The 20,115-nt window shown below is 39.8% G+C and overlaps 1 protein-coding gene across 16 annotated transcripts in view; it reads left to right on the forward strand.

Annotated features, from left to right (window-relative positions):
- Klf12 (Kruppel like factor 12) overlaps positions 1–20,115 on the forward strand; it is a 430,087-nt gene that overhangs the window by 340,738 nt on the left and 69,234 nt on the right. For all 16 annotated transcript variants that reach the window (XM_015498734.2, XM_048801306.1, XM_048801307.1 and 13 more), the window contains one exon: positions 17,324–17,386. In XM_015498734.2, coding sequence (XP_015354220.1) covers positions 17,324–17,386 — 63 coding nt within the window. The remainder of the gene's footprint in view (positions 1–17,323; positions 17,387–20,115) is intronic.

A 20,115-nucleotide genomic window follows, 5' to 3' on the forward strand; every position in this document is an offset into this window, starting at 1 on the left:
AGTGTGTTTTGGGCTCATGGTTTGAGAGGTTCAGTCCCTGGTTGGAGACGGAACATTATGGCAACAGGACATGGTAGAGGAAAGTTGCACAGCTCATAGCAGCTAAGAATCAGAGGGAGGAGTCAGGAACAAAATATAACTCCTAAGGTCATGTCCCCGGGAGCTACTTCCTCCAGCCATGTCCACCTGCATCCAGTTACCACCCAGTAAACCATTCAGATTATTAACCCATTCAGTGAATTAACCCACTGAATAGATTCCAGTGCTCATAATCTAATTGTTTCATCTCTGAATATGCCTGAGTTCTACATGAGCTTTGGGGGGGATACTTCATATCCAAATCATAACAATGCCAGGAACAAATGGAATCCCCAGCCTACCCGTACATTTTGCCTGCCAGCGCCAAATTGGGGCTTCCCCTAATTCCCACTCAAGCTCAATAACTAGCTAGAATGACTCACAGAAGATAGGAAAGTGCTTTACTTATGGGTACTGGTTTATCATAAAGGATATGGCTCAGAAGAGACCAGGTAGAAGAGATGCAGAGGGGTGGCCTAAGGTGGGGATCCTGAGCTGTTGGCCTTTCCTGGGAACTCCATCTCCTAGCACATCGATGTATTCACCAGTCTGGTAGCTCTCCAAACCCTGCCATTCAGGTTTTATTGAGATTTCATTACATAGACATGATTGATTAAATCATGAGCTCCTGGTGATAGAACTAGCTCTCCAGCCTTTCTCCCTTTCCCAGAAATTGGAAGGAAGGTAGAAATGAAACTTGAAACTCTTTTACTGGTCACCAGCTTCCATCTGGAGCCTATGTAAGGGCTCTAACCTGTGTCACCTTTTTATTATAAATTAAAGTGTGGTCAAAGGGGGCCTTATGAATAATAAAAAACATTCCAGTCACTCAGCCAATTCTAAGACTTATTAGGTGCTTTGAACCAGGATCAGAGCAAAGACAAATTATTTCTTAGTGTATCACATACATGTAGACTAATAAATATATTATGAACAGTTTTTTGATATACAAAGTAGATGGTCATTCAAAGAGCCTAGACTACTCTATGGAGTAGTTGCTTCCCATTGTAAGCAACTTCACTATTTGGTAAACATGAAACTGTATAATACTCGATTTTACTGTACACTTTACTATTCTAGTTTATCTCCACAGTTAACATTTTCAAAAGTAGAGTTGCTGCTCTACTCATAAAATAAAGAAGGATGTTGTGTAAGAGTGTGGTATGGGAGTCTGTCAGCCTGTACTTGAGTTTCAACACTGGTGTGTGACCTTGGGCTAGGCATATAACCTCTCTAAGCTTACTTTTCTCATTGGCAAAGTGGGAATGATGGTACCTACATCACAGGCTGATGCATGGATAAAGGAGACCATCTAGTAAAACTTGGCCTAGTATGAAGTTCACAGCAAGCCCCTACGTTTAAGAAGATGCTTTTGTGCATGCAGTTGCTGCGAGTCATGGAATGCTGTCATGCCCGCGTGACTCCTCTAGGAATTGGCGCTCAGTTTTTCTCTTTGAAGCATTTTCAGGGTTTCCTTTTGAGTTGGCTACTTTCATCTAATATAAGAAGAAAAAGTGTTTTCCCAAAGAATGGAAGGGAGAAAAATGATGTAGATATTAGTTTTCATTTCCAGTTGTTTTTTTGCACACCACTCACTAATGAATCCTGAGGCGCTACTATATTTTATGATAATCCTCTGAAGCAAAATCTTCCAGCAGCCTTCCATTTGTGAGAGAGAAAAATCCCAAACATCTCTTGTCAGTCATCAAAGACATTTGTCCCTCTAGGCTGCACCTTTGCAGCAGCCCCGCCTTCCTGCTCAGGGGCTCTCATGCTGTGTTCCCATCCCTCCCCCACCCCCTCTCCCTCCCTTACTTTTTGCTCATAATTTTCTCTTCACCTGCATACCTGGCTACCTCTCCATACCTAAGCAGCAGTAGTTATCTTATAAAGCCCAGCCCAAATCTCACCACATCACCTTAAAAGAATTTTTGTCTCCTCTGGCCTCTCATTAATCAGTGTTTCCATTATTTCTGTATTGTCTGATTATCCACTGCCTTAAAAGAACTAGTTTTATAAACACATGTTCATATATATATATATATATATATATATATATATATACACACACACACACACACACACACACACACACAGAGAGAGAGAGAGAGAGAGAGAGAGAGTTATAGATGGACACAATATCTTTATTTTATTTATTTATTTCTGTGTAGTGCTGAGGATCGAACCCAGGATGTCATTTTTGCTAGGCAAGCATTCTGCCACTGAGCCACAACCCCAGCCCCTTAGAACCACATGTTCTTAATCTTATATTATTGTTTGTGTAACCTTTCTGGTGCTATTATATACTCACTTGGTTGGACTGTTGTCTTTTTTTAAGGTCAGGGTCTGTATCCTGCATTACCTTAATGTGACCTAAATTGATTGGCAGGTGCATTGAACATAATGGTACCTAATACATTTCAATCAATTCTTTCCTGTTTTTTTTTTTTAATCACAGCAATGATGGAGTGCTTCGTAAGGAACTAGAACAATGCTATATTGACCCATATCAAAAAATAAAGTAAGCCAATGTGCTCTAATCTAGCTATTTTATTTATATCATAAGAGTCAGTATGTGTTTCTGCAAGATAAATCCTGTTTCCTCTTTGACCTGTGCTGCATGAAGCAGTATAAACAGCATACTGGTGGCCAGCAGTGGGGCAGAAGAGGGAACAGTGAATTTTAATGGGTCTCATATAAATGATGTGGCTCATATAAATGATGGGAGTTCTGCTGCATTTTGGCAGTGCTGATGTGGTGAATACATACATTGTTGTTTATCCAGTGCTCTTGGTGGTCTGGCCTATGATACTTCACATGCTTCTTGCTGGTTTCCACAAACACCTTGAGTCCAGTAGGTACTGAGTAATGCATTTGATGGTCCTTAGCTAAAGATACCAAGTTCTTAAATAAAGTGTCTCTATTTAAGCTGACAGGTCAGGTGCTGAAAGCCTTGGCCTTGAAGGTCTCTAAGCTTCTTGGCTGTCAGCATTCTTAGTGAGAGTGCTCCCCGCAGCCATCTGTGGATCAGACTGTTCTGTGGGTCAGCATTGGCCTATCTCATGATCATCGTTCCCTTTGATTGATTGGTGTCCACTTATAAACAAATCAGGATTTTTGTACATGTACATACATGTACACACATATATTCATGAATACATACCTCCCTTTTTTTACACACATTATTTTAAATCATTAAGATGTTGGTTACAATGAGTTACCAGACTGGGATTTTTCTAGCATTGGAGATTCTATTGGAAGTGAAATATAAGTTACATTTTTTTTCTTTTGAGTTGGCTTATTATCTTTGGAATCTAGTTTATCTTCCTTCCAAATGCCTGTGAACCAAAAGATGTAAAATTTTGTACTACACAAAGGAAATATAGTGCCTTCTTGAAAGAATGCTGAATTGTAAATAGGTCTGATTTGGGGTGACAAAAACATAAGCTATATAACTTTAATGTTCTCTCTTTTTTAATCCTAAATAAGGCATCTCCAAATTAATGCAGCCAAAGCAAAGGCATTTGAAGTCACTCCTCAATGACTTCCTGCTCTTTGTTAACAGAGTTCATCAAATAAAAGCTGGTACAAGTGACACTAATAGAATAGCTTACCAATCAGTGTGTCTGCCAGTTCTTGAGCTCCCTCCAGCCCAATTGACACTAATGACTACAGCAAAGTATTTCAGTTCACACAATGAAAGACTGGAATCTTAATGCCCACATACTGCACATTGAGAAATAGTATATCAGACTTAATACACATGCAAAGTGAAGTGGAAAATTGAAGCAATTATCAGGGTATCTTAGGTCATAGCAGGAATTTGGGATCTCTGTTGCCTGAATAAATGTCATTTCCACAATATAGGTTGTATTGCTCTGCAGACATAATCTAAATCCCGCCCACAGCATGCACCTTAGCATTAGTCTTATTAACCCTTTAAAATGTCTTCATATCTTTTTATTTTACTCCATTTTTTCTACCATTCTTCAACATGTGTTTTTTTATTAATTTTTTATTTATACATGACAGTGGAATGCATTACAACTCTTATTACACATATAGAGCATAATTTTTCATATCTCTGGTCGTATACAAAGTATGTTGACCCCAATTCATGTCTTTATAAATGTACTTTGGATAATAATGTCCATCACATTCCACCATCATTTCTAACCCCATGCTCCCTCCCTACCCCTCCCACCCCTCTGCCCTTTCTAGTTTGTCTATTCCTCCCAAGCTCCCCCTCCCTACTCCACTATGAATCAGACTCCTTTTATCAGAGAAAACATTCAGCATTTGGTTTATGGGGATTGCCTAACTTCACTTAGCATTATATTCTCTAACTCCATCCATTTACCTGCAAATGCCATAATTTTATTCTTTTTTATTGCTGAGTAATATTCTGTTGTGTAGATATGCCACATTTTCTTATCCATTCATCCATTGAAGGGTATCTAGGTTGGTTCCACAGTTTAGCTATTGTGAATTGTGCTGCTATAAACATTGATGTGCCTGTGTCCCTGTAGTATGCTATTTTTAAGTCCTTTGAGTATAGACTGAGGAGAGGGATAGCTGAGTCGAATGGTGCTTCCATTCCCAATTTTCCGAGAAATCTCTATACTGCTTTCCATATTGGCTGCACTAATTTGCAGCCGCACCAATTTGCAGCCGCACCAGGAGTATATGTGTGTATCTTTTTCCCCCCCAACACTTATTGTTGTTTGTGTTCTTAATAGCTGCCATTCTGACTGGAGTGAGATGAAATCTTAGAGTGGTTTTGATTTGCATTTCTCTAATTGCTAGCCATGATGAACATTTTTTCATATATTTGTTGATTGATTGTACATCGTCTTATGAGAAGTGTCTGTTCAGTTCGTTGGCCCATTTATTGATTGGGTTATTTGGTTTTTGGTGTTAGCTTTTCGAGTTCTTTATATACTCTAGAGATTAATGCTTCATCCAAGAGTAGGCTCTGTATTCACTTCACAGATTGTTTCTTTTGCTGAGAAGAAAATTTTTAGTTTGAGTTCATCCCCTTCATTGATTCTTGATTTTAATTGTTGCTCCAGTGGAGTCCTATTAAGGAAGTTGGGACCTAATCCAACATGATGGGCTTACTTTTTCTTCTATTAGATGCAGAGTCTCTGGTTTAATTCCTAGGTCCTTGATCCACTAAGTCCTTAAGTTAAGTTTTGTGCATAGTGAGTGATAGGAGTTTAATTTTATTTTGTTGCATATGAATTTCCAGTTTTCCCAGTGCCATTTGTTGAAGAGGTTATCTTTTCTCTAATGCATGTTTTTGGAGTCTTTTTCTAGCATAAGATAATTATAATTTTGTGGGTTAGTCTCTGTGTCCTCTATTCTATACCATAGCCTCAAAAAAAAAATAAATAAAATACTTGGAAATCAACTTAACAAAAGAGGTGAAAGATCTATATAATGAAAATTACAGAATCTTAAAGAAAGAAATCAAAGAAGACCTTAGAAGATGGAAAGATCTACTTTGCTGTTGGATAGGCAGAATTAATATTATCAAAATGACCATACTACCAAAAGCACTATACAGATTTAATGCAATCTGATCAAAATCCCAATGACATTTCTCTTAGAAATAGAAAAGGCAAACATGAAATTCATCTGGAAAAATAGGAGACACAGAATAGCTAAAGCAATCCTTAGCAGGAAGAGTGAAGCAGGTGGCATTGCTATACCAGACCTTAAACTATACTACAGAGCAATGGTAACAAAAACAGCATGGTATTAGCACCAAAACAGGCTGGTAAACCAACGTGTGTTTTATTAGTAGTTTGGTACCCAGCATACATAAAAATTATGAAGGTGAAAATTGTAGAACTGATGAGTTTATTTACTTAAAAGAGAAAATATATATATTCTCATACAGAGAGAGAGATACTATATATTTGCAAACATTTATAGAATAAATGTATTGAGAATAACTGTTGAAAAGATTGAAAAAGATATATCATTAAATAAAATTATAAAGAAGTATTTCCTAGAAGATTCATATTGCCTATATTCTTATTTTCAACAGAGAGATGGCCTTGAAAGTATTTTATTTTGAAACAACTTTAGAGTATAGAGTATAAAAGTTAACAAAAATACTACAGTTCACATTTTCCCTTCATTCAGTTTTCCTAAAGTTAATATCTTACATAATCATAATTATCCAAAGAAAGAAACTATCATTGGTTCCTCAGCTGACTAAACTGTAGGCCTCAGTCTCACTTCACCAGTGTTTCCACAGTGCCCATTAGTTTCTTTTCTTTTCTTTTTTTGTATCAGTATTTATTTTTTTAATTGATTTTATTTTTTTAAATACATGACAGCAATGTTCACACCAATTCATGTCTTTATACATGTACTTTGCTTTTTTTTTTGCATCACAATTCTTATTACACATATATGCGACAACTTTTCATATCTCTATTTGTATATAAAGTATGTTCACACCAATTCATGTCTTCATACATGTACTTTGGATAATGATGTCCATCACATTCCACCATCCTTGCTAATCCCCTGCCTCCTCCCTTTCCCTCCCACCCCTCTTCCCTATCTAGAATTCATGTATTCCTCCCATGCTCCCCCTCCCGACCTCACTATGAGTCAGCCTTCTTATATTAGAGAAAACATTCATCATTTGTTTTGGGGGGATTGGCTAACTTCGCTTAGCATTATCTTCTCCAACGCCATCCATTTATCTGCAAATGCCATGATTTTATCCAGAGATGAAGAAGTACTTGATTCATACTCCTTGGCCTTATGGCTCAGGATGGTTTCCATGCACACTTGGTGATGGATATGGGTTGAAGAAGGTCTAAAGAGCCCATATCTATAGGACCAAGGCTTTTCTTTGGGCTGCATCACTTTTCACTCACCTTCTCTTCCACTCTCTACATTTTTTCTTTTTTTAAACACAGCACATTTGCATATCTATTTGTATATGTATAGAATCATACATATATATGTGTGTAGATGCATAAATATATACATGCATACGTATATATATGCATACACACATATATAGGTTTATTTTGTATGGAAAATACCTTTAGAAATATAAATATAAAGCCTACCAATATGAATTCGCATCTGTTTATATTCATGGAGCAGTATTTAATATATGCCTACTTGTACCAGATATGGAGCTTGATATTGGGTGTCTAGTATGAGCTAAGGAGATATATTTCTTTGTTGTGTTTTTTTTTAATCCAAATAATTACATCTACAAATAATTAAAAGCCTGATAAGCATTATGAAGGACAAATTCAGGGAATAATGAGAATCTGTAATATGGAGATAAGATCTGTTTTGGTGAGTTGGGGACAGCAAAGGGACACTTGGGCTGAGGAGCTAAAGAGTGAATGGGAGTTGATGTAGTGAGGAGCTGATGTTCACCTTAGGATGCGATATGCATTTTGTCCATCTTCAAGAATTTCATACTCATTGAACAGTTACAGCATTGCTCCAAATTCCGAGTCCAACACCCAACAACAACAGCCTAGAAGTAGGAAAGATTATTTTGGCTCACAGTTTCAGAGGTTTAGTCCGTAGTCAGTCAGCGCATTGCTCTGGGCCTAAGGCGACATAGAACAGAGTGGTCAAGGGGTGTGGCACAGGGGAGCTGCTCCATTACTAGAAACCAGGAAGCAGAGCTGGCTTGGGGGAAGGGACCTTAGGAAAGGTAAACGCTTCCGGTGCACACCCCCAGTGGTCCACATGCCTACAGTTGTCACCCAGTCAGTCCATTCAAACTAGGATGAACTGATTAGGTTGTAGCTCTCATAAGGCAATCAAATATAACATGGTAGCCCCTGGTCCTATTCCTATTAGAGTGCTCATTTCCCTCTGAAGCATCAGGAGCACAGTCCACATTCCTCTCATCATTCTGGTCTTCTGAGCTTTCACCAGAATCATTGACTAAACTCTACTTACAACATCCTAACACTTTTCTAGACTCCATTTCTAAACTTTCGCAACGTCCTCCCTGAAAGGCTTCTGAACAGCATAGGCTGTTCACAGCAATGATCCCTCTCTCTGTACCAATTTTTGTGTTAATCAGCTTTTTATCTAATCAAAATGCCCAACAGGAACAACTTAGAAGAGGAGAAGTGTATTTTGGCTCAGGGTTCCCGAGGCTTAGTCCATGGGTGGCTGAATCTATCGCTGTGGGCTCAAGGTGAGGCAGAACAGCTTGGCCAAAGGCCACTGGTGAAGGGAAGTTGATCTGTTCATGGCAGCCTGGTGGGGGAGCAGCCACAGGGCAGATGCACCCTTCCAAGGCACATCCCCAGTGACCTACCTCCTTCAGTCATGCCCCACTGGCCCACAGTTACCACCTGGTCAATTCATTTGAATTAGGATGGACTCATTAAGCTACACTTGATAATCTAATCATTTTACATCAGGATATTTCTCATTAGGTGATACCTAATATCCGAACCATAACAAATTCCAGCTTCTCTTTATTAAGTGGGTATCTAAGTATTCCAGTAGAAACAGTGGTTTAACGTCATCAATGATGTCTTCAAACCCGTGTTCTCACTCTATACTGCCTCCTTGAGACTCAAGGCTCACCTACAATTTATATGCCAAGGACGCTCAAGTCTCCAAATCTTTACTCCATTTTCTTCTGAATGCAAATAGTTAGAAACTCATTTTAAGAAAAAAAGAATCCAGAAACACAATCCTCCTCTATCATCTATGTCAGTTTCTCTGATCACCCACATCAGAACCCTGGGTGTTATCCAAAAATTGTCACCTTCATTCTGCCTTGCCTCCACATTTCACTTATACTTAGACCAACCCACAGATAACTCTGTGTGTGTCTTTGTACAAGATTTTTTTGAAAGTCTTTACAGAGCAACAGCCAGTCTCTAGGCACAGCTCCTGGGGAGACCCTGCTATTCCCACCCATGGCCAGCAGTCTGCCTTCCCTCCCTTCTGTTCCGAGGAGGGCCTGGTAAGCATTCCAAATGCTCACAGCATCAGGCAGGGACTCTCAGGGCCAGTCTTAGCACGTGGGTGCCAGAGCGGCATGATCTTCACATTGATGCCCAACATAACCTGTCTGTAGCACATGACACATGGCAGTTTCCCCACTGCAGATCATCAGGCATCTGCAAACTTCATGGCTTTAACCCTCTGGCCTCAGAGCTTCCCAGACAACATGACTTCACAGGGCTTGACCCCAACAGCCATGACGAACTACAGCACACCATAGCAGGCCCTGTGCATGACAAGCCCTCCTAGGAGTTTGTAATGCAGAGACCCTACAGATAAATCTTACTTTATTGTGCATCCATCCTGCTCTCACTCTTGCCCCCACTCACTCCTTACCATTGCCACTGCTGCCATCTGAGACTGGTACACAGTGCCACAGTAACCCTCCTGTGGTATTCCTGTGTCATGCATTCCCTCAGGCCACCCCTTGCACTGCTGCCAAGATGATTTTTCTAGTATATAGATCTGATTGTACTGGATCTACTCATAAACTCTTCTGGTAGTTGTCCTTTAATTCTCTTTAACTTAACCACTTAGCACAATACATAAGACCCATATTCCCCTGGCCCTCCAGGCCTGCCAAACCCATTACTCTACATATCATGATGTTCAGACTCCATTCCAGAAAGACCCTGCTCCATACCCAGGTAGAGGGATGCTGCACAGAGACCAAGAAGAACCTGAACCAACAGGCCTTGCCAGATTGCCCTCTGCTCCCCACCATTACCGTTAGATTATACCTCTCTGCACCATCATGCTCCATGCTTCAGACCTAAGCATAAAATGTATAGTTAACCCTGAGACTGTTTCTGAAATCTCTGAGTCATGTAAGGCTGTGACCAAATAAGCATGTTACACATTTTCCTTGCTAACTTGTCTTATTTATAGGGTGACCGCATGACCCATGATGATGGGTGACGAAAGGAGTCACTCCCTTTTCTGCTCCTACACCAGACTCAGGTTTCTCAACCCCAACCTTTCCCTGAAAAAAAAAAGTCTTCCTTCCCCTCTCTTCTCTATCTTTAAAAGGGCAGCATCTCTCACTCAGTGGCTGGAATAATACCGAATCCTGTTTGAAGTCTCATGCCCCATATTGGACATCAGAATAAACCTGTATATCACAGACCAATAAAGATTTTCTTATAAAATACTATTCTTCCAGTAAGATTGGACATTTTATGTCAGGATTATTGAAAATTATTATGCACAATGTTTTCTAATTGTTACTGAACTTTTTCTGTTGTGTAAGAAAAGAATTTAGCCCACACTTTCACCTTCGAATTGGGCAAATTATTCAACATAATCACTCTTTAACAATTTGGCTTACTATGTCGGTTGAAGAAAAGATTAGAAATAATTTCACGTATTAAATATCAGAATTTTCCATGCAGAAACATACAAAAGGTAATTTTAAAAGATTTCAGGTATTGCTTCCTTCTTACACACAGTCCTATTGAATACAAGTTCTCATGAACATTTAGGACAGTCCAGATGTTGTTTTAATAAATATACACTGCACCTGATCAAATGAAAATAACAGTGTGACTTCAGTGTTTAAATTAGGTGGGCCCTCTTTATTCTCAGTTTTTTATTAAACCAGTGATGAGATGACCCTTAGAAGTACCATATGTTGGAGAGTGGGGGTAGTACTCAGGGGTAGAACACTCACTTGCTAAGCCAGTGTGGGGCTCTGGGTTCCATCTCCAGCAAAACTCATTTACACACACAACTATGTATTTTGGGGCGGGGTGGGGGGGAATACCAGAAATTGAACTCAGGGGCATTTGACCACTGAGCCACATCCCCAGCTCTATTTTGTATTTTATTTAGAGACAGGGTCTCACTGAGTTGCTTAGTACCTTGCTTTTCCTGAGGCTGGCTTTGAACTCTCAATCCTCCTGCCTCAGCTCCCTAGCCCCTGGGATTATAGGAGTGCACCACTTTTCCCTTCACAACTATGTATTTTTTTTAGAGTTGTCTTTGTCCTCTATTTTTACTTCAAATTCTCCCTTATGCAAAGGCACTGGTATTACTGTAAAACAATGGACTTGTTTAAACACCATAGCAAATCAATATTGCTATCATTTTTTTTTCCCTATTTACTCTGATTTGTTCTAATGCCATAGGACTTAAAGAGAGGGGTTAGGGCAACTGGTGTTAAAAACACAGCATTTTGAAGAGGACAACATTTATTTCTGTTTTACAGCTAAGGAAAAAGGAATTCTAAATGGAGAGCATTTGATAGAGTTTTGTCAGTTAATCCCGGCCCCATCCTCTCCTGCTCCCGGAGGCAGTGACACCAGATGTCCTTCCTCCTGTCTCATTGGGACAGCTGATGTCCTTACTCTGAGAGGCCTCCCCAGCCTCCATCTCTAGGTCAACTTGCTCTTACTTCTTGTGTGATTTGTTCATAAGCTTGGTTTATTTTGTACGTCCCCCCAGCTCAGAGTATGCCTCAAGAGGACAAGGTGGCTTTTCCCTTTTTTCTCGCTGTCATCTCCATTACCTGGCACAATGTGGGCCCTCATCGTTATGCAGGGGTAAGGTGGTGAGGGGAGCTATATTGAAGACACTTTCGGCTTCAGGGTGTTAATGTGGAGGAGAAGAGGTCATGGGTCATAGGAAAGTGACCCCTAGGCCACATCAGCATTTGGAGATGAAGGATGAGAGGAAGAAGTCTCAGCAAAGGAAAAGGAGGAAGAGGAAAGCCAGAAGAGCGGCCCTGCTTGGAATCCAGGAAGCTGTTCTGGGGTGGTGATCAGTTAGGTCAGTAAAGGTGAAGACTGAGAATCAACCAAGAGATCTGAGATCTTGGAAGCTGTGAATGATCATGGAAAGAGTGGTTTCATCCAAGGGTTGTGGACACCAACTCGACTGGGTTGGATTCTAGAGAAAATAACAAGTGAGGAAGTGTGGATATAGTTAGAGTTAATTTCTACAATTGTACATTTAAATAACAATGCTAATGTAACAAAGGACTTTCATAGACACAGGGAGAACAAAGCATGCTCCTGTTACATGCCCTGCCTAATACAGTCATGAGTCACTTAACAGAGACACATTCTGCAAAACATGTCATTAAGTGATTTTGTTGTGTGAATTTCATGGGTGTGCTTATGCAGACCTAGGTGGTATGGCTGCCCTTAGGCTATATGGTACATACGATCTGATCTTAGGGGCTACACATGGTGTATTCAGTATTGTATTGTTAGACAATATGTTGTTATACAGCACATGGCTATATTTAGTCCTATGGCAATTTTAGTTCAAGAAAACTGTGCCTGCCACCTTCCATCTACTTCCATGATAGAATGTTCAATTGGGCTTAAATAAACACTAAGTCTCTCATTAGAGTCCCTGGTGCTAATTCATGTTATCACACCCTCTGGGCTAGGGTGGGGAGTATCTGGGAGTCTGTCAGCCTGGATGACATGCTGGAGGAGAACACACTTGTATTCAAGTTCCAGATTTGCTCTGCAATAGCCCCGCATAACCCTAGCAAGTCGCCTAACTCTTCCAACCCAATTTTCTTAAAAAGTAAAATGCAGACAATGATGATATGTGGATAAATCACAAAAAGTGTCTAATATATTTTACATGATACCAAGCATATAGTAAAGGCTCAGTAAATAGGTATAAGTTTGTATTGCTCTCATTACTGTCCCTTGATGGGTCACACCTGAAACACTGTGCTGTTTAGTAAACAGAATCTAGGTCTTCTAGTAAAGAACAAAAAATGAGATGCCAGAGATAAGCCATACTTTATAAACCATAGTTTGTAGATCATCTTGTTCTGTATGTACTCATTTCTCTTTGTCTTTTCCTCTCCAGTTGTAGATGCATAGAACATATTTGTAATCTGTCACCTGGAACTAGATGGATATTCCAGTTTCATCTTCCCAGCCCTCCCTGGAGGGAGGCTGGGAGGTCCCCTCAGTGCTGTTGCTGGTGAGAGGTGGCATGCATCTCCTGCTTCCTGGGTGCTAAACATGGTTCTAAACTTTAACAAGTCATCCAAATCTCACAGTCCTGGGAAGTGGGCATCATTACAGTCATGCATTCCTTAATACCAGGGCTACATTCAGAGAAATGTATCCTTAGATCAGGTCATCATTATATGAACAGAGAGCTTACTTTGCCACCTTTACCTAGTGCTGCACGTTAATCATTGACATGGTTTCTGATGCAATTAGGATTTGGTAAACAGGAGATGTCTAAGGCTGCTGCCAGTGGAACACACATATGTTTTACTAAACTTAAAAAAAAAAGTAGAAGTACACTCTAAAATAATGGTAAAAAATACAGTACAGCTGGTGTCACAAGCCTGTGATCCCAGTGACTCAGGAGGCTGAGGCAAGAGGATTGCAAATTTGAGGCCAGCCTCAGCAACTTAGCGAGACCCTGTCTCAAAAATTAAAAAAGAGTGGCTGGGACTATAGCTCAGTGGCAGAGCGCTTGTCTAGCATGTGTGGGGCACTGGTTTGATCCTCAGCACCACATTGAAAACAAAATAATTAATAAACAAAGATATTGTATATCCCTCTACAACAATAAAAAGTTTTTTAAAAAAGAACTGGGGATATGTCTCAGTGGTTAAACACCCCTGGGATCATTGGTCCCCCCCCCAAAAAAAGTATAGTACAGTAAATATATAAACCAGTAATATATTTATTTATTATTATTTATTATCATTATCAAATATTATATACTGTAGGGGAGTATGTGAGCTCTGCTTTTATACCACTGGCAGCACAGTACAGTATCACCACAAACATGTGAGTAGTGCATTATGCTAAGACATCATAATGGCTGTGATGTCACTAAACAGGAATTTTTCAGTTCCATTATGATCTTTACACACAGTCCATCATTGACTGAAGCCTTGTTATGTGGCACCTGACTTATTGTCTCCATTTGTACAGATAAGGAAACTGAGGCCCAGACAGGTCAAGTGACTCGCCCAGTCCAAATAACACTGTTGGTCAAGGTAGAGCTGGGCTTCGATCCCAGGAAGTCTGTTACATAGTTTGCACTCTTAACCACTTCCTCCAAGCTCTACCTGGAGTGACAGGATTAAGTTTAAGTTGCCACAGACTTGAGAATCAGGTGTTTTGATGTTCGTACTCCAAGGGAAGAGCCATTTTTATATTTTGACATGTAAAAACTTTTAGACACTTAGCAAGAGAGCTAGATGTTGCAGATGAGTAAGTGTATATTAATAGAATAATTTGTACCCCTGCCCTTAATGGTATGACTTGTCTGCTGTTTAATGCAAATCAAGTGTAAGCATTTCTATCTGAAGTGAACTATCAGTAGAGCACTTTGTATGATCCGGTATGTCACAGGACAACCAAGGTCTCCCTTGTCTTCAGCCTGGTGTTCTTTCTTTGCATATCCAGTGGTTAGTCCCAAGGCCTGAAACCCTTAGTTTCAGAACAAAGTGGCTTTAGCAGTAAGGGAGCCTGTGTGAAGCTAAGAGAAGAATAATGAACATTCCCTGCAAGCTTCCTGCCTGGATGCAGGTGCAGGAATCAGGAGGTCATGAATAATGCATGACATGCAGATTAGGTGGTGGTTTCTCCTACTGGGGTTTTGACTTTTTCTACCTGCCTGGCTGCTATATGTGGCAAGAAGGCAGACCATAGCAAAACACGGCACAATTTAAAGACTGAGCTTTACAAAGCCTTTGCATATCATTTTGAGAAAATAAATTAGCTGAAATGCATGCCTTGAGGTCTCTCCTTTTTTGGATGAAGTAAATTCCAGGTTATTAATGTGCTTCTTTTGAGGAGGAAAATCTTTCTTGATTCATCTTTCTAACTTAAGAAACCTTACAATCATTTGGTCATATACCCACAATCAGAAATTCTTTTCCTAAGCCTTTCCTAAGGGATTCTTTTCCTAAGACTACTAAGCCAGCATAAAAATTATCCATTTATGACACTTGATCTATGATGAATGAAATCTTTCTAAAAGATGCAAATACCTAGAGAAAATTCTGGTAACAGATCAAATATCATTTTCCACCGATGTATGCAATAAGCAGCATCAGTAAGAGATTGCTTCCATCTCCGAACTTCAACTGGTAGAATCTACCATGATGAAACAAAACAATTTCCTTGTGCTTTTAGGGTTAAGGAGGGAGTAATTAAAGCAATAAAAGTTTGAAGGAAAGGGTGAATTAAAGAACTGTAAGTACTTGGGCCTGATTAGTTCTTGAAACCGTTATTAACAGGACTCCACACCTCAGGGAGAGTATAGGTAAAGTTCAAGAGGGTTTCCAGCATTTTCCCTTAGGTCAGCGGGCTTTATCTGGGGAGAAATTGTTTTGGCTCTGATGTCCATTTGGGGGGTTATATTTCAGCAGTCAGAAGAGTAGTTTTGTTACCTTTTGTGTAAGTCTTATGCATTTTTTATTACACAGTGTGTCTCTGTCTGTCTGTCTGTCTGTCCCCCCCACAACCCCCCCACACTGCTCTCCCCCCTTGGGGTGGTAGAATATGAGCTGGCTCTCATTTCTAGCTGAGTCTGTCATTTCCGCTAGGCCCCAGCTTGGCAGGGTGCCAATACCAACAGGTGATCCTTGTAGCTGCAAAACAGCAGGAAGTGGGCTGTGCTTGAATGAGGCAGCTCACCAGAGGGGCTGTCTGGCCTCCCTCCATCTTTCTGCATAATTAACACCCCCTCCCCCCATGCAGAGCAGAAAATCTGTGCTGAGCAGCTCAGCTGCACCAGCCATAGAGAAGCCTGCGAGGAAAAGAATGTTAATAAGGGATGTTGGAAGAAATCAGCCTTCTGAGTGCAAAGTGCAGTCTGACTGGGGGGCTGAGGCTGGGTTAGGGAAAGATTGCCTTTGGCCTTGGGAGGGGCTGGAACTGTAGTGTTTTAATAGTACAGTGATTTCCACTTGCTAAGCAGCCAAGAGGAACTGGGGTTCTGATGAGGCTTGGTGGTTCTAAGTGGACTTTCAGACCAGCTTTAAAATCCCTGTTTGCTTTCTTTCATGTCTAGTCAATAAAAGCAATGCTTGAAGCTTAAAGACTGAAGACAATAGAAACTAAAATATCTCACAAATCCTAAGAAAGGTGGGACAAAGCAGGAAGTTGGTGGCGGGGACACTGGAAGGGTGGCATGTAGTTTTGCCAGTTGGAGGTCCAGCAGCTGCTCCCATGGGGATGATACCTGAGAGCTCTGAGCTCCAATCCCACAGGACCCCAGTGCCAGACACTGGTGGATCCTTGCATTCTGCACTTCTTTCTTGGCTAAACTTTGGAAGTGACTTTGCCTTCCTCACAGCCCAGCTGTAGAGCATCACTTCCAAAAAGTTTTTCTTCTACAAACACTTGTCTCACCCTTCCTTCCTCACCCATTCCCACAGTTTCTGCTCTTAGACATTTGCATAATGTTATCTTGCTTTCCAGGATTTCAAATATAGAAGTCCATAGAAGTCCACTGAAAGAGTGGGCACTTGACTGCCTCTTTGTCCCTATTTGTGTGTGTGTGGTGCTGAGGATTGAACCCTGGCCTTTGCACGTGCTAGGCTACCACTCTACCCCTGAGCCCAACCCTTTATTGTCTAACTGTGCACTCCTCCTGGAAACAGTATCTATAAGAGGGCTGTTGAGGGCTGGCACACGATTTTTTTTTTTTTAAAGAGTGGAGGAGGTGCAGTTGCTGAGAATTGAACCCAGGGGTGTTTTACCATGAGCTACATGCCCAGCCCTTTTTAAAACAGGGTCTCACTAAGTTGCTTAGGGCCTCAGTAAATTGTTGAGCTTTGAACTTGTGATCCTTCTGCCTCAGCCTCCCAAGTTACTGGGATTACAGGCATGCACCACTATGCCCAGCAAGGCACCCACTAAAGTCTACCCACTCTTACACCTGGCCAGGATTAGATCTTCAGTGACTGTTTTGGAATGAATGAGTGCCTGAGTTCATTAAAATTTGATGAGCCCACTTTGGGAGCTTCCCAGTGAACATTGTGATAAGCCCTTATTATTTGGGATCCGTAAAGAGGGAAAAAAGGCCTATAGGTCTTCAGGCCCAGGAATTTATTTGTATCCATTTACTAAGAGTTGAGCAAATTCTACAGGATAGTATATGAAACAAACCTAGAAGAGATTATTTATAAAAATAGATGTGTGTGTGTATTTTTTTTTCCCAATTGCAATCAGTAATGTACATTTTCAGTGAGTATATTATTCTTATTTGCCCACAGGGTACATCCGTCCCCAGTCTCAAGGGTCCGGGGAAATCGAATGAATAATCAGAAGTTTGCTTGGTGAGTATGCAGTCTAGCTTATCCATTTCTTAAGTCCTATGAGGAGTTTTAATAGGATGGTGTTAAAGTCAAGAAGATGATTCCTGATGTTCTAGACAATACATTGCTACCACTTGAAGGGTATAGTATACCTTTCATCTGAAAAGATATAAATAAACATTGATACAATTCCTTTCTAGCCCAAACTCTTCACATAGCAAAAACTCTTTGAGTGCAGTATTTTTTCCTAACAGATATGACTTCATTTCCCAGGACTATCCAGTTGTTACCTTTAAAAAGAATGTTTTCTTTCTTTAGTAAGATTTAGTCAGCAACCTAGATTTTTCTCAGGTACTAACTTCAGTTTCTCATGAGGATTTTCACAGTTAGGTATTTAGTCTATCATATTAATTTTAGTGATTACTATTTTGGTGATTCTCCCTCCCACCGGCCTTACCTTTAAATATCTAGGATTTTTTTTTTCTAATTGGAGGAATACCAAGAATCTTTCAAATTGGCAAATTATTTCTTGCATAAACATAAATGGAATTTATGAAAAGTTATTTTACCACAAAATATTGATTTTTGATTCTGTAAAGGGATAAAGGGTTTCACAAATGTCATCACATAAAAGAAAGAAAATAATGTTGGTTCAAAATGTTGTGTTTGCTTACATTTTTCCAGCCTCAAACTAACCTTTCAACATATACTGTATCATAAAAAGGAAGAGGAAAGAAACAAAAAAGAAAGAATTGAACTGTGTAGGATGTTACTTCAAAGATGAATGGAAATTCACAGATCTCCATTTTTCCTTCCTTGGATTTGCTTAGAGTGGCATTTTGATTAGAAACTCTGGCTTTTTTTTTTTTTTAAGTGTAGGAAGATGATTACCAAAGATTGAGCTTCCAAATTAATTTTATTCCTAAATCAGGGTTATTTTTAGTCACAAAATAATGACACTTTGAATTTGAATGGTACCTAATCAACTCTCCTCCCTTCCCCCATTAAATCTAATTAACCCTCACAATAGCTTGGTGATGTTGTTAAATATTATGCTTTTTTTCTTCATAGAGGGGGAAATGGAGCACAGAGAAGAAAGCCATTTGCTTACACACTGCATAAAAGCTGGGGTATCCTTCCTGGTCTCTCACAATCCCTAAAGCATATTGTTCCCTGACAAACCTAGAAAACAGAGGGAACAATGCAGGTGGTCATTACCTGAAAGCAAAAGAAGAAATCAGTTCCCCCTTTCATTGCATGGAGTCTATGTTCTTTCTCAGTCCAAGGCACATGGTCCTAAAGAAACTTCATGACATACAGAGTATGAGACCCTCAAGTGAGCCACAAGAGCCAAGAGATGAGAACAGAATTGTCAGTCTTGAAATCTAGTTTCTCCAACTTGGTTCTCAATGGCCAAATTGAAAGTCAAATAAATCTTCCTCCCTTTTCCTTTCTGGACTACTTGAGTAGTGATAACTGGCTCCTACATAATTCACAGCATATGAGTTTAAATTACGTTTATCTCCAGAGAAGTAATTCATGAAAAACAAAATGACTTTTACTGTTAACCTTGAGAAAATTCGACTTTTATTTATTCAGCAACATTTATTTACAGTCCCAATCACTGTTAAAAGCACTAAATTAGAAAGATAAATAAAATGTGCTTTCTACTCTCAAGGGGTTGTGTATGAGAGAGAGAACATGGAAAGGAGAGACCCTCAAGCCCTGTGTGCTCATCCCTTCCCTGGGTGTATGTATTGACGTCATACACACGTTACTCGATGAGCATATGATCTATAATACAAAATGGATAATTCTGTAAAGTGTTCAAAGGGAGAACTTATCAACTCGATTTATGACCAGTTTGAGAGTGGAGACTAGGGGAAGTCTCTTCCTTCATTTATATGGATAATATAGAGACTGTCATAAAATCCATCCCAGAGAAGAAAAGCTTTCTTTGAAGACCTAGAATTAGTAAGGAAGCAGAGAATTGAGCTTGTGCCTCCTTTGAAGATTGAAATGGACATACAAAGTCCTGGAGACATTTCTGAATTGATGATAGCACGACCATACTGGGTTTAAATATGTTTACTTCAGTGGGTCAGGAGTTAAAATTTCTATGTTAAAATTTCTATGATATATACTACCCTGAATCTTCCTTGGGCAAATACGGTGAGACTGATATATGGAATAAATCACCCGGCCAAGAAGAAGCCCTTGAATCACCCAGCATCTTCTTCTAGTGCAGTGATAAACATTTGGTAATTCTTTGTGAAATATTGGCTGTGAAAAAATCGAAAAGTTTAAATACCCATCTAGCAATAGAGAGGAAGGGAAAGAGATAGTTGATGTCTTCAAAATAGGAGTGTGGGATAATTTATAGAATTAGATGTCAAGTTCATCACTAGCTTAGCTCTGGATTTAGTTAGATCCTTAAACACTATTTTGTGAGTTAGGAGCCATGGTTCTTTGACGGTGGGGAGCAAACGCTCCACTCAGTGCAAAAAAAAAATATTATTTATCACATAAGCAATTAGAATTTGGTAAAAGATAAAAAGACTTGAGGTAATGCATGACATTGGGTAGGTTCTGAAAGTCAATGACCGTGGTTGATAGCTACCAAGCTAGTGTTGATTATTGAGTAAAGATAGTTTAAAACTGTAAGTAGTGTTTTCCTCTGCACAGTGTTGATAAAGGTGGCATCCATTGGCCTCTTTAATGTGGCAGCCTTTCCTCTGGAGCTGGAGAAA

This window comes from Marmota marmota, unplaced genomic scaffold, assembly GCF_001458135.2.
Source record: "Marmota marmota marmota unplaced genomic scaffold, marMar, whole genome shotgun sequence".
In the NCBI taxonomy this organism is placed as follows: Eukaryota; Metazoa; Chordata; class Mammalia; order Rodentia; family Sciuridae; genus Marmota; species Marmota marmota.